At 46.5% G+C, this 15667-nt stretch overlaps 1 protein-coding gene across 1 annotated transcript; it reads right to left on the reverse strand.

Annotated features, from left to right (window-relative positions):
- Positions 1–6726: 6726 nt before the first annotated feature.
- LOC124688423 (EPIDERMAL PATTERNING FACTOR-like protein 1) lies at positions 6727–7160 on the reverse strand. The gene is made up of 2 exons (XM_047222102.1): positions 7050–7160; positions 6727–6960 (listed from the first exon to the last, which is right to left on the reverse strand). The coding sequence occupies exons 1-2, from the start codon at positions 7158–7160 to the stop codon at positions 6727–6729; spliced, it is 345 nt and encodes a 114-aa protein (XP_047078058.1).
- Positions 7161–15667: the final 8507 nt, after the last annotated feature.

Below are 15667 nucleotides of genomic sequence, written 5' to 3' on the forward strand. Positions count from 1 at the left end.
AACAGCTCTCAACCCTGCAAGATATTCGCAACTCCACACACTTGCGCACGTAGCCGCCGACCACGAAGCGGTAAGTTGCAACCATCTAATTCCCAATGGAACAGCAGATCACACAAGACTTAAACGAGATCTACACAATATCCAAGCAATATGGTGTAGGGAATTCAATAGTTTTGCAGAGCAAACAACTAAGAACTAGGGTTTATCTTAAACGTGGTCTAAAGCCGCTAGGGGGTCGTCCAAGGCACTTATATAGGCGTCCGTGACGAGTTCTGGTCGAAAAAATACAAGTAAACCAACCCAGAATAGATCTGGTCGAGACAGACTCGGACTGGTCCGGTCTGGAATCCGGTCGACCGGGCTGTGGACCGGCCGGTCCGGTCGGTGGTCCGGTCAACCGGTCGCCAACCGGGAAACTGCGAAGTTTCCGGTTTCTGCCCGGTACGATACGCTCCCTCCGGTTGCCGGCCGGTTGGCGGCCGGTCGACCGGGCCAGGGACCGGGCGGCCCGGCGTGGGGGCCGGTCTGACCGGGCGCTGGACCGGCCTGGACTTCTTCTTCTCCTCTCGCGCATTCCTCCCGCTCCTCCCTCGCGCGTCCATGAGATATCTTCATGTCCAGCTCCTTGTCCAGCTTCACGTCCATCTTTACGTCCAGCTGCTCCTCTCCTCCTCGTGCGATGCTTGTCTCCTCTTCATACCTGATGATACATAAGTAATAGGACTTAGGTAGTATAAAGTTCTCATCAATCAAGGTATCGTTTAGGAACAAGTTCACTTGTTGCCAAAGTAGCTTCGCACGAGCTCGTGTCATTGGTCCAATCCTGACTTCATTGGACTTGAGCTTCACGGCAGGTTCATCTTCAGTTGGTAATGACGGAGGTAGTAGTGAGGTAGGGATGTCCTCATCATCTCCCCCCCCCTTCAAAAGGCGTCGACCCCGATGCTCCAAGGTCTTCTCCGTTATGTGGTGTCAAATCAGCAACATTGAAAGAATTACTGACACCAAACTCATCCTCTGGAAGATCTATCGAGTATGCATTATCATTGATCTTGGCAAGCACTTTGTAAGGACCAGCACCACGAGGCTTCAACTTAGACTTCCTCAGCTTCGGGAACCTATCCTTGCGAAAATGTACCCAGACCAAATCTCCTTGCGCTTCTTATTCATCCTTGCAGCATTGCTCTTGCCTTTCTTCTCAATCAACTCTTTAGTCTTCACATGAATCTTCTTCACAAAATCTGCCCTCTTTGATGCCTCCATATTGACTCTCTCATGTATGGGCAAAGGCAACAAGTCAAGTGGAGTAATGGGTTTGAAACCATACACCACCTCAAAAGGACATAGCTCCGTGGTAGAATGCACCGCCCTGTTGTAAGCAAACTCCACATGCGGCAAACACTCTTCCCACTCCTTTCAGGTTCTTCTTGATCATGGATCTCAACAGTTGTGACAATGTTCTATTCACCACTTCGGTTTGACCATCGGTTTGGGGATGAAAAGTAGTGCTCGAACAGCAGCTTCGTCCCCGACTTTCTCCAAAGCGTCTTCAGAAGTAGCTCATAAACTTCACGTCACGATCAGAAACAATAGTCTTCGGAACTCCATGTAAACGTACAATCTCCCTGAAAAACAGGTTAGCAATATGCGACGCATCGTCGCTCTTGTGGCAGGCAATAAAGTGGGACATCTTAGAATAAAAAGCTAAACATATCAAAATACAAAAGAATAAAAAGCACGAATAATTCTCTAAGAAACTAAAAAATAGGTGTCTAAGGTGATGGAGGAGAAATCCGTAGGTTACGTTGCCATCTATGTTGGATAAAAATATCTTTTGATGTGTCCTCAAATCATGTAAATACCTTCGTAAACAGGTTGTGGTTCTCCACACTTTAAAAAGACCAAATAACGGCAAGTGTTCCACCCTAATAAGTACTTTAAACCTACAATCCACACCATTTAGCCAATTGCCAAATTAAAGATGGGGAGAATTTCACTTCCTCAAGTATAACAAGTATAAATAGGAACCTAAAATTGTGTACACGAGGATTTGAACTTAGGTGTTGGGTTTGTACATCCGAGCCCAACCAGTTAAGTTAGACTCACTTCATGAAACCGGATGACATGGATCAGTCTACCGGTGCTTACCTCGGAGGAAATTGCTTAAGGAGATTCGCCCAACGCCCAGCTATGGCACCCTCTTGCTATGGGATGGGGCAGTTGCGCAAGTTTCTGATGTCGTTGTCACTGAATTCTGCCTCTCGGCTTATATCCTCCTTTGGCACAAGGGAACCTCTTTAAGAAGCGGGCTTCATCTACGGACCCACCTCCTACAGCTGAAAAGGCGACTTCTTCACCGAATTGCTTGCCCAAAATTCCGCAAATGGAGACAAATGGCTTGCCTTGAGAGATTTAGACCAAATTTATAGAGCGATAGATCGAGAAACAACAATAAGAGAAATGTTAATCGGAGCGCAAAAATAGATTATGAACAACTTTTTAAAGTTGCGAGCTCAAGGAAATTCATCCGCAAAAGAGACGCTTCACTTGGACAAATGAGTGGGAGAGCCCCACCATATGCAAATTGGACTCCTTTTGCAACGCTGAGGGAACATCCACTTTGACTCCCAAGTCCGCAATGCTCTTTCTCCCACCCTCTCCGACCACTGTACCCTCCTCCTTGTTGATAATAGCAGGCCAAGAATTCCAAGGAGCTTCAAATTTGAGAGCTTTTGGATGGGTATCCACATATTCAAGGAGATTGTGGCACAAGATTGGCAAATTCACTCTGGACATGATGAGCCATACCAAAAGCACTTCCACAAGCTAAAGCCAAGTGAGACAAACCTCTCCAAGTGGAACCGTGGTTTATTATCCAAAACAAAAAAAGCGCTCCTCCAGCATGCTCTCCCGGGCATCTTGCAACTTGACATTGCCCAAGAGAACCATCGTCTCTCCAAGGAGGAAAGGGAGCTTAGGGATGACCCAAAGAAGAGAGTAATTAGCCTTGCAATTATAGATCGAGCTAAAAAAAGCACAAGGAAAACAAGCATCAAAGACGGAGACGCGAGTACAAAAAATATTCCACTTGAGGGTCAATGCGAGGAGGAGAAAAAAACCATATTCACTGCCTCAAAAGAATTGATGGATGGGTCACCGAGCATGAGAAAAAAGAGAAGATCATCTATGATCACTTCGCTTGGGTCATGGGAAGACGACCAACTAGTAACAAAATCTTCAATTCGGAGAGCCTACCTTTAAGCAATGTGGACATAGAAGGCATTAATGACCCTTCTCGTAGGAAGAGGTGCTTAAAGCAATAAACCAAATGCCCTTCGATAAGCCTCTCGGACTAGATGGTTCTACTGGGGCCTTCTTCAACAAGTTCACGAATCTTCAAGTGGCTCACCTCCAATGGTTAAATTCAGCTAATATTGTTCTCTTGCCGAAAAAGGAGGGGTCGAGGGCATATCCGAGTATAGACCATATAGCTTGATCCATGCCATAAGAAAGACCAACGCCAAAATGATAGCTACCCGGTTTACCCCGTACATGAAAAAGCTCGTGTCCAATGTGCAAATTATTTCCTTAAAAAGAGGAGTATCTATGATAAAAAAAAATGTATGTTCGTAACCTTGCTATAAGACTCCACAAGAGTGAATCGAACCTCTTATATTCAAGCTTGACATTTACAAAGTGTTTGACTCCATGAGAACGGGTGGTCATTCTTGAGCTCCTTAAAATACATGGGTTCCCACCAAAGTTCCGTGATTGGATTACCGCTTTGCTTTGCACCTCATCCTCGAGGGTTACCTTAATGGTTTTTCCCTTTACAGTCAAGCACCAGAAGGTTCTAAGGCAAGGAGACCTCCTTTCGCCACTTCTTTTTTTTCCTTTCTGTCGACCCCCTTAAAGAAATTATTGGGTTTGCCACAAACAAGACCTTTTGAGCAAGATTAGGGGGAGATGGACCATTTTTAGAACATCTTTATATGTGGATGATGCATCTATTTCTGTAGCTCCTAACAAAGAGGACATACAAAACCTATCCTCCATTCTCAAGGCCTCTAGAGAGGTTACGAGGCTTGAGAAAAATTTCAAAAAATTCTTGGTGATGCCCATTAGATGCCGCAACATCAATATTGACGAAGTGCTTAGTGACATGCTGGTCATCCTCTCTACCTTCAATTTGAAGTACTCCGGCCTCCCGCTATCGGTGTGAAAACTTAAGATGGTTGATTTCCAACCGCTTGAAGATAAGATGGTTGGGAAACTTGTTACTTGGGATGGGAAGAATACCAACGCAGCCGGTTGTGGGGTGCTTGTGAAATAAGTTATCACTTCGCAAGCTATTGTGCACCTCGCACCGCTCACAATTCCACCAGGTAGCATGAACAAGGTTGAAAGGGACTTTTGTGGGCTGTTACTAAGGAGAAAGTGTAAGATCAATTGGGAGGCAATTTCTAGGCCTACTCTTCTTAATGGTTTGGAGATTTTGCACCTCGAGAAATTTGCTCGTGCCCTCCATTTTCGATAGCCTTGGTTTGAATGGTGTGACCATGAAAAGCTTTCGGTCATCTCGAGCACCCCTTGCGAGTCGGTAGACATGAGCCTCTTCTATGCCAGAACCACCATTACCATTGGCAACGGGAATATTGCGCCTTTTTTGGACTCCACTCATTTTTAGGTGGCACAATGGAAAGATGCCCAAAGATATTGCTCCACTCATTTTTGAAGCATCTACAAGGGAGAAACAGAGTGTTAAACAAGCCTTGCACAACAAGGCTTGGATTTCTATGGCTTTGGAGTGACCTTAATAATGCCCATCTTCATGAGGAGGTCCAGGACACCATTGTTTGGAACCTCACTTCAAGCGGGGAATATTCTACAACTTTGGCCTACAACGCTCCATGTTCTGGGGCAACGCAAACTTGCATGAACAAATTGGTGCGAAAAACCTGGGCGCCGCCAAAAGTCAAGTTCTTCACTTGGTTGGCCATACAAACTAGGTTTTGGACGAAGGAACGTCTTGAGAAGAGGGGACCGACCAATTGTGGCATTTGCCCTTTTGCAAGCAAATTTAAAAAACGGTGGCGTACCTCTTCCCACATTGCCGATTCACCAAAAGATTTTGGGGATGACTAAAGAGTGGCTTGGGCTCCATAATGTCAACACCCAAGAGTGGACGGGGAACCTCTCCATAAAGGCATGGCAGACCAAAATGTCATGCAAGTGTCCCCCGAACCGCAAGGCGGTAGCCTCCCTCACTGAGCTTGTTAGTTGGAAGGTGTGCAAGAAGAGTAATGCGAGGGTTTTTCGTAACAAGTGTACCATGCCTTCGAACCTTCACGATATCGATCATTAAGAATGAGGCTAGAATTAGAATAGTCGCGGACGCAAAACATTTGAGTTTTTGCTTGACAAACTCTTCTCGTTAATTAATAAAATGGGGTAAATCTTTTGGCTACGTTAAAAAAATTAAAAAAGGCAAGCGCATCTGCATCTGTCGCCACCGTGGTGTGCCCACTACCCAATAGCCAGCACCAGTGCCTGTGCGACGGTAAGAGCATCTCCACTCGTCTCCCCGAGAAGCCCACACACGAGCCGTTTTTTACATCCGGACGGCGAAATCCGGCCCAGTCGTGCCCCCGGTTTCTCGATTTCGTCCGGATTTGGGCCTAAATTCATCCGGCGATCCCACGCCATCCCCGGCCCCCCGGGAGCGCTCGGGCCTCCGGATGGAGCAAAACCAACCGCCCACGCCCACGTGTCTCCTCTTTCGTCCAGACTCCCCGGGCCATCCTCTTTTTCCCCGAGAAACGCTGCTTGGGGAGCACACGACTGGAAATATACTACCCCCATGCCAAAAATTGATCCAATCCGGACGAAAATTTCGCCGGATTTGGGCGTGGGGAGCGCCAACGAGTGGGGATGCTTAACAAAGAGGGAGACCCGACAAGAGCAACGTCCGCGCGTGTGCTTCCAAGCGCGGCGAACCCTACACAGCCATACAAACCGGCCAAGCGCGAGGGAGACACCTCAGTGAATAAACACATGGAGATCCATCAGAGCCGTACTACAGAGATAATGATGATCAGGCTAAAACCTCGCGCTAGCCTCCACTCGTCTCACAGTCTTTGAACAGCGCACTTATGAGCTAGAGGGCCACCGCTCAGCTGCTCCTGGAAAACGTGTCGGAGACCCGCTCAGTACCGTCAGTGGCGCTAATTAATCAGATCGATCGCTACTGTAGTAGCAGTACGTACGTGGGGCGCAACATCCTTGCACCGGGTTCAGGATTTCAGATTCATATCAGAGGCGAGTCACATGCTGCCATACGGCCTTGTCTCTAACCTGCCATGAGCAGAGACCACTAGGTAGTGCTAACATTATTACTGTATTACATCTACGCTAGTACATAAGTATAATTTACCGCTCCATCTCGATCGATCCCACAGTCGCTCTTACATGTTCGTGTCATGAATCATGATGGAATCAGCGTAGCAAAAAGAAGGGGTAATAGCTAGGAATCGCTAAGTGTGCAAGACGGTACACGAGAGATCAATCGAGCTCGAGCAACGGAAGCTGATGAGTAACCAAAACAAGACCAGAAGTTGTTGGTCTCGCCAACACTTGCAGCCATGACAGCATAGCGGCGCAGCGTTCTCAGGGTGAGGCCACGCCGCCGTCAAGGAATGTAAGCGACTATCTACTTGGACGATCTAGCTAGGGGTTGTAGAGGCGGCCGGCGCAGCGGCATTTCCACCCGAGCGGCTTGTAGTTGGAGTACTGCGCGTAGGCGGCGGCCTCGTCGGCGGCGCTGCGGGACGTCGACGGCCGGCTAGAACCCGAGGGGAGCGTCGTGGCCACCTGGATGGGCTTGCAGGGGTTGCAAGCGTTGCACCGGTTGTGGCAGCTCGGCGGCGTCGACCCCAGCCGCGACTTGTCCTCCGCCAAGTTCTGCACACAAATAAACCCAAAGCACTTAGTTAGACCAACCTATCAATGGCGTCATTGAGAGAATGAGAGATGCGAGAGTGACGTCGTACCTGGAAAGAGGAGAGGGTCGTCGTGGTGCGGCTGCATGTTGCAGCTCCGAGGAGGAAGCTAAGAACCATGGCCGCGAGGAACGCTCGGAGAGGGGATTTGCTCATGGCCATCCGACCATCTCGATCGTTACAGCCAGAAAGTATGTAGTGATGAGAGGTTAAAGAGAAGCGAAGCTTCTAGCCTGGAGTGATGTTGAAGCGAAGCTAAGCTAGCTTTGCCTTGTGTGTACCTTCTTTGATCAGACTAGCTAGAGCTAAAGATGCAGCTAGAAGAAACCTATAGCACCTCCACCTGCTAGGTTGGCCGGCAGTGATGATGCCACAGGTTAGGAGGATGGAAGGAAGTGTGGTCAGTGGCCTATGAGAAGCTTGGTTGCAAAGGAGAGTAGAGGGATGGAACGAGATGGGCATATATGTATGGGAGCCTGGGATGCCGCTGCTGCTGAATGGAGGTCGCAAAAGACAAAGGTGGTGACCACCCCGGCCTGGACCATGGCTGCCGCTTGTGTAACTATCACTTCCGACGGTGCAAACACACGATTTGTAGTGGCATCCCCTCTCCTCTCGACGAAGTCTTACTACCTTGGTTCGGAAAAAAAGGCGTATAAATTTGATTTAAAAAATTAGAGCTTCTTAAATTTGATCACATATATAATAAAATTTTAATACCGATAACATGGATAAACAATCTTATAATCGACCCCCTCCTGACTCCCTCCACCTAAACTTAGCGGCCACCCTCCATATCTCCTTCCTCGCCGTTGTTGGAGCGGTGACGGGGCCCTTCTACACCGGCGGCGCCTGCCTCCATCTGGCGGTGGCGGGTGGGCAGCGGAATTTTGGCGGCGCGGTCCTACCAACCTCCAGAGGCGATCTCAGCCCACACGGCGGCGGTGGGGGCTCCCTACTTCGGTGGTGCCCCATGTAACTATGGCTGGCGGTGTCCGGGTCAATGTCTATAGGAGGCAGTGTGGTTCGTCTTAGCTGGGAATGCTTCCTGGCACCATGGTGGTGCCGACGTTGACGAGCTTCGTGGTCATGGCCATGGTGTGGCCAGCTTCGTGGCACGGCAGATCCGGTGATGGTGGCGGCACCAACCTCGTGGTTGGTGGCGATCTAGTCAGCTGCGGGTTTGGGGAGGCGTGAATCAGTATGTACTACTCCAAAAAAGAACGGCCATCTAAAAGGAAAAATATGGCAGTTAGGAACTATGCACAAATACCGAAACTCCCTTATCAATTGTGCATGTTTTTTTAATAATACTCCCATCGTCCTAAAATGGTGTCATAGATATGTATAAATTTAGATGTATCTATAAAAAATTTACTCTATAGATACATTCAAATTTAGACAAATCCGTAATATCGTGGTTTCAAACGATGGAATACATTATTTTGATCCACAAAAAGTAGTGAACACATAAACCTTTTTGAAGGAAAAAACAAAACGTCTCTCTTCAATTGCGCTCTTACTTTAAAAAAAATTTCCACCATATTGATCCATAAAAATTGATCTATCAAATTAACCAAATGAAAAATAACAAAAAACAAATAAGCAAAAAAGAAAGCTCTTGCAAGGTCTCTCGAAGTCAATGGCTTTGTTTCAAGCATATTTTCTTCTTCCACGTCACTAGTGACAAAATGCAAACAAAAACACATCTTAAAACTATAATAACTTTATAATTTTTTAAAGCCGCACGAGACACACGTGGCCGTATGATCTTTGTGCGCACTTTGTCAAGGGACACATCTCTCCCAAAGGCATGCATTTTTTGTATTCATGAGGTATCAAGAATACTAACATAATGACTGAATACGAACATGAGAAACGCTGAGTCCATGAAATACAGTATATACCCGAACAAATTTTAGATCCCATAGATTTACAATAGGAAAATTATTCGCATACCATTTACAATGATCGTGGATTTGTATTAACCTAGATCCCATGACATGCACTTAAATTTATTTGTAAGTATTTTCGGCAATGATGCCATCGCATGTATGGGCAAAGCTTGAGTAGGACGGCTAACCAGCCAACCAGGAGTACGTACGATAGGGAGGACAGGAGTTGGATGGCGACACAACAATCGCTATCAATTTGGGGAACATGGCCGGGTTTGACGCCGGCTCTGACTGACCGGCGTACGTGTCACAATGAATGGGCAAGGCCACTAGCGCTGCTTGCTGATAGCGAAGGAGCGGCGCGAATGGCGTCGCCGTGGTTTCATGAGAGGATGCCAATGCTGGCTTATCAATTATCAAAACAACTATAGCTTGGCCGTGGCAGACGGCCGGGAAGCGTGTGCGTGAGTGCATGTAAGGGCATCGCTCCGGCGGTGAAAACTGCTCGCGCTGCATCGAAACCGAAGCAGCAGCGTGACGACGACGTTACACGGAGTACTCCTCAATGTACTAGCAATAGAATGTGAGATGGTGCTGGTCAAAGCGTGGTACTGCTGCTGGTGTAGGACTGTAGTATCTGTATGATCCAGCAGCTTGTTCCATTGGTGGCCTAGTGGCCGGTCAAACAAACAACCGTGTCATGCAATGCATAGTTCTTCGTGTAGGCTGGCATCAGTGCCAGAGAGCTTCAGATCTGAAAAGTGTGGCAGAAACGAAGGAGGAAAAATGGCGTTCCAGTCAACGTACGTACAAGCGGCTGTAGCTCTACTCCTGTGAGAGTTCATACCAAGCAATGTGCAGATGCATCGGAGACGTTTCTCCATCGGAGGGCTGCAACCGTTGGCGGCAGTGGCACGTGGTCTCGCGCAAGTGCCCAATGGTGAATGTTGTCGCTCCAGCGCGGCCGCACCTACGCACGCAGCCGAAAGCTTGGCAGGCCATAAAACGATGGGGAGGCTGGTCAGGTATGGGTGTCGGAGAAGACGACGAGCACGGCAAGGAAAATGCATTAACTTCAACTTCAATTCCTTACATGCATGGTGTTTCTTGTTCAACGGATCCAGTCTTCTCGACAGGGCATTGGATTCGATCTTTAAATCTGTTCTTTCTGCCTGTATTTTTTTTTTTGAAAAAAGGTAAGCCCCGCAGCCTTTTTGATTATAAGTGAATATTAGTATAAGAAATTATTTAGACCACCGGCACCAAGTTGTTTTATAGCAAGAGAAGAAGTCATTTATGATATTTCTCAATAATTATCTGAGGAGGAGAGAACTATTGTCGCATCACCTTGCAAGGAAGAGAAGGTGCTTGAACTCAGATGGAACTTAATAAAGCTCCGGGCTAGATGAGTTCTCTACAGAGTTTTATCAAAAGTTCTGAGACGTCATGAAATTTGATATGATGACACTTGTTAAGCAATTGCAAACTAGAGAGTTGTAACTATTTAAGTTAAATTTTGTAGTCATAACACTCTTCCATAAGGAGGACATGAGTAGAATTGAGCGATATAGGCCAATTTGTCCAATGAATGTTCGTTTCAAAGCGCTCACTAAAGTCGGAACTAATCGTGCAAATATGATTGCACATAAAGTAGCAACACCTACTCAATCCACTTTCATACCTAGGAGGAACATACTAGAGGGGGTAGTTGTTCTCCACGAGTCTATCCATGAAATATATGAAAAAATGGATGTGTCCTTTTAAAAATTGATTTGAAACTGCCTATCATAAAGTTAAATGATCGTTCCTTCAACAAGCTTTGCTTGAGAGGGTTCACACCTCATTGGTGTGAATGGATGGCAAGGTTTGCAGTGTGGGAATGTAGATATAAAAGTTAATGATGATATTGAACACTTCTTTCAACACTAGAAGGTTTACAACAAGGGGACCTGTCTTCTCGTATTTTATTCAATATTGTGGTAGACATGTTTGACATCCTCATTGCAAGGGCGAAAGAGGATGGGCAAATAGGCAGTTCAGTGTCTCATTTAGTTGATGGTGTAATTTCTATTCTGCAATATGCGATTAGTACTATCCCATATTCCTATTTATGTAACACGGTTTAGCTAAGGTCATAAACATGAAGTTAATCATATGCTTCTTTGAACAACTGTCTGGTTTGAAAAGAAATCATAAGAGTGAGATTTTTTTGTTTTGGTAAGGCTAAAGAGGTGGAGAGCGATTCGGAAACATCTTTGGACATGGCACTTTACCTTTCAAATATTTTGGCATCCCTATTCATTATAGAAAATTGCTAAACAAGGAATGGAAGCCAGTTGAAGATTTTTTTGAACGAAAACTTGCATCTTGATTTGGCAAAATGCTCTCATGTGGAGATCTTCTTGTGTTAATAAATTATGTTCTAACTAGCTTGCAAATGTTCTTACTTTCCTACTTCGAGATACCCAAAGTGGTAAGGAAAAGATGAGATTTCTGTAGGTCGCGCTTTTTCTGGCAAAGTGATGATCTGAAGAAAAAGTGTAAACTAACAAAATGGAACATTATTTGCTGACCTAAGAAACAAAAGGGTTTAGGAATAGAGGTACTTGAAATAAAGAATAGGTGCTTACTTAGAAAATGGTTATTTATGATTCTTTCTGAGAAAGGGGCGTGGCAGGAATTGCTAGACAACAAGTATTTACGCGGGAAAACTATGTGTAAGTGCAAGCTTAACCCATGGACTCCCCATTATGGAAGGGTATTATGGGAGTAAAAGATGACTTATTTCAATCGGTTCTTTTGTTGTGGGAGATGGCATGAGAACAATGTTTTGGGAGGATAGATGGCGGAGCACTCTCCTTTGGCAATAATGTTGACCTATGGAATTTCTTGTTACGGGCAGTTCTACGGAAGGATGTGGTGGCAGCTAGTTGGTGGAAATCTGATTTCGTTCCATGAGTTTAGGAAGGTGGGTTCTGAGACTAATTACCACGTCAGCGCGTAAGTAAGTTTTTGTAAAACTGAGCCTCTAGGTGTAGCATTAGAGCATCTCCAACGGTGCACCCCATAGCGGCTTCGATAGCGTTTTGAGGGCCGACGTGGATTTTGGGCTCGCAACGGTGCGCCTCAAAAGGCGCCGGCTAGTTTTCGATTCCAATACAATTGTCGGCAACCCCGTGCAGGCCCCTTCGTAGAGGGCGCGGATAGGGCACATCGGCGCCTCGTGGCACGTCAGAAAACGAGTGTGGGCTCCGTCTGGAAGCCAGACGCAACGCTTTCCCCACCTCCTACCCACGCCCGAGCCGACTCCCACCCCTCTAGATCGCCACCATCGCCGTCACCGCCGTGCCCCTGCTTGCAATAGACACAACCGGCTATCCAGGAACCACCGTCCATTGACACGACCGCCACCCCCTCGACTAGCGGCCGCTGTTTCGCCCGGAACAGAGCTCGCCGCCACCGTGGCACAACCGCCCAGCCCGCAAGGTGTTCGTCGGATTGCGGCAATGGACAGCGACGATGAGATGATGATGCAACTTTTCACGGAGGAGCAGAACGTTGAGGCTGTCCGGCGGCAACATCAACACATGATTCTGACGAGTATGTTGCGTGTTTTCCAGCCTTTCTTCATCGTGCCTCAGCGCGGCGACTCAAAGTCAGGCAAGAGGAGGACCATCAACCGGCATCGTCAAGCCGACGCAATGCTTCTTGACGCCGACTACTTCAACGACGACACGACTCATTCGTCGACGAATGAATTTCGGCGCCGGTTTAGGATGAACAAGGAGATGTTCTTGAAGATTTTCTACGGCGTCAGGGAGTACGACCACTACTTCATGGCCAAGCAAGATTGCAAGGTTTATGGGGCTTCACCTCAATTCAGAAATGCACTGTTGCAATGCGCTGTCCTGCATATGGAGCTCCTCCAGATACAGCCAATGACTACCTACGGATGGCAGAGTCGACATGTCCAGAGACTCTCTACATGTTTAGCCGAGCCGTCATAGCAGTGTTTGCTAAAGACTATTTGAGAGCACCAAGGGCAGATGATATAGCTCGGATCCTAGAAAAAAATGCATCAAGACGGTTTCCTGGTATGCTCGAAAGCATTGAATGTATGTGTTAGGGCTAGAAGAATTGCTATTTTGCTTGTGAAAGGACACGGATGTCGCCTAGAGGGGGGGGGTGAATAGGCGATTTAAAACTTTTACGAGATGGGCTTAACAAATGCGGAATAAAACTAGCGTTTACTTTATCAAGCCCAAAGCCTATATACTATGGTTCACCTATGTGCACCAACAACTTATTCTAAGCAAGAGTTCATCTATGTGCACCAACAACTTATGCTAAGCAATACAAGCAAGTATGTGATAGCAAGATATATATAACTTCAAGCACGATGGCTATCACAAGGTAAAGTGCATAAGTAAAGAGCTCGGGTATAGAGATAACCGAGGCACGAGGAGACGATGATTTATCCCGGAGTTCACACTCTTGCGAGTGCTAATCTCCGGTGGAGAGGTGCGGTTGCTTAGTGCTCCCGAACGCCACAAGAGGCTCACCTTGAGGTGTGGTTGCTCGATGCACACCAACGCCACAAAGGCCTCACCCCAAGATGCGGTACTCACACCACACACCGAACGCCATGAAGGCGCCTCACCTAAATCTCCGGTGACCCTCGCCACAAAGGCCTAGGTCACGGTTCCACTAAGGGATTTCCTTCGAGGCGGAAACCGGGCCTTACACAAAGATTGGGGCACACATCCACAACTTAATTGGAGGCTCCCAACAAATCGCCACAAAGGCCTAGAATCCGTCTAGGGTTCCAAGAACCCAAGAGTAACAACCTTCTTGCTTTCACCACCACGAATCACCGTGGAGAACTCAAACCGATGCACCAAATGCAATGGCAAGAACACCACAAAGATGCTCAAGTCCTTCTCTCTCAAATTCCAACAAAGCTACAAAAGCTATTGGGGGAATAAGAGAGGAAGAACAAATAAGAGGAGGAACACCAAATTTCTCCAAGATCTAGATCTAGTGGATTCCCCTCACAGAGGGATTTGATTGGTAGGAATGTAGATCTAGATCTCCTCTTCCTTTTCCCACAAAAAGATTCAAGAAGCATAGGAGGAGTAGAGGGAAAGGGAAGCTCTCAAGGTCAACAATGGTGGAGAGCACAAAGGGGAAGAGGTAGCTGCCCAAGGAGGAAGAAGGGGGGCTTAAATACCCCCTCACATCGAAATATGACCGTTTGGGTCAGCTCAGGCCGGATTTTCCGGGCCGGATATTTGCAAAATATCCGGGCCCCGAAAAATGGCTAAGGACCATGAGAAAACATGCCCCTGGATGGGGGCCGGACATTTGGCCGGATATTTGCCCGGATTTGTCCAAAAACCAGATTTTTCCGGGGGGCCGGATTATCCGCCCCAAACTTGGGCCGGAATATCCGCCCCCCCTGAAAACTGGCGAAACATCAAACTGAAACGGGCATAACTTTAGCATCCGGACTCCGATTTTGATGATCTTGGGCTTGTTTTAAAGCTAGGAACAAGCTCTACAAGATCATGCAGGAAGCCATCATAGTCCAACAAGGGAGGATAGAAACAAATGATGAAAGGTTTGACCTATCTAAAAAAGACATACCGGTAAAACCTCCAATCTTGAAAATGCAACAAGTTGCCCGTGCAAAAACCATTCTTGATGAACTAGAGCTTGTCATGAGAATAAGCACAAGCTCTAAATCATCACATGGATAAGATCCAAATAATAACCAAGAAAGATGATGAACCAAACTCGAAAACGCAACAAGTGATCTATGCAAAATCCGTTTTCGATGAACTAGAGCTTGTCATGAGAATAAGCACAAGCTCTAAAACATCACATGGATAAGGTCCAAATAACAACCAAGAAAGATGATGCAAGGATGCAAAGGTTTGAGCTCTCTCCGAACGATATGATCAAGTTACTCACTCGAGAGCCCTCTTGATAGTACGGCAACTAAACTATAAACCGGTCTCCAACTACACTATGAGACCGGTGAGAAAGAAACCCTATCAAGAGCAAAACTTATACTTGCGCATTCCACTTGAGCTTGATGACGACGATCTTGACCTCAACAAGATGGAACGCCTTTCTTGCTTGTGCTTGCTTGACGAAGTCTTGTAGATTGCTCCCCCATAAACCACCATGGGAGAGCTTCTTCTTCGACGCATCTTCGCATAACCATGATCACCATGTGGATTGCTCCCCCATAATCCACCATGGGAGAGCTTCTTCTTCGGCGCATCTTCACATATCCATGATCACCATATGGATGGCAAGACTCAAGCAAAGGATCTCTTCGAGATGGCTCATCTTGAACTTGCACATCATTTCTCCATGGCAAGCTTCAAGCTTATGAACTCTTCGAGTTGGCTCATCTTGAACTTGCACTACATTTCTTCATTCTTCATCATGTTGATGTCTTGAAGTAACTTGAGGGCTCACTTCATCTTCATCTTCAAGACATACTTGACACTTGATATCCTTCATCAATTTCTTCTTATTGCAACCTTGAAACCAACATATGGTTCAAGAATTGCCTATGGACAACTCCTACAAATATAACTCAATGCAAACATTAGTCCATAGGGATTGTCATTAATTACCAAAACCACACATGGGGGCTCCATGCACTTTCAATCTCCCCCATTTTGGTAATTGATGACAATCTCTTTGAGAGGGTTTATATAAGGAATTTAAGTAACAAATAAGTTGAATATATAGAGCAAA

Source organism: Lolium rigidum, chromosome 2, assembly GCF_022539505.1.
Source record: "Lolium rigidum isolate FL_2022 chromosome 2, APGP_CSIRO_Lrig_0.1, whole genome shotgun sequence".
NCBI lineage: Eukaryota > Viridiplantae > Streptophyta > Magnoliopsida > Poales > Poaceae > Lolium > Lolium rigidum.

Coding starts and splice junctions, on each gene's coding strand:
- LOC124688423 (XM_047222102.1), bottom strand. CDS start 7,160: ATGGCCATGAGCAAATCCCCTCTCCGAGCGTTCCTCGCGGCCATGGTT. Junction 6,961..7,049: donor CGACCCTCTCCTCTTTCCAG/GTACGACGTCAC, acceptor ATTTGTGTGCAG/AACTTGGCGGAGGACAAGTC.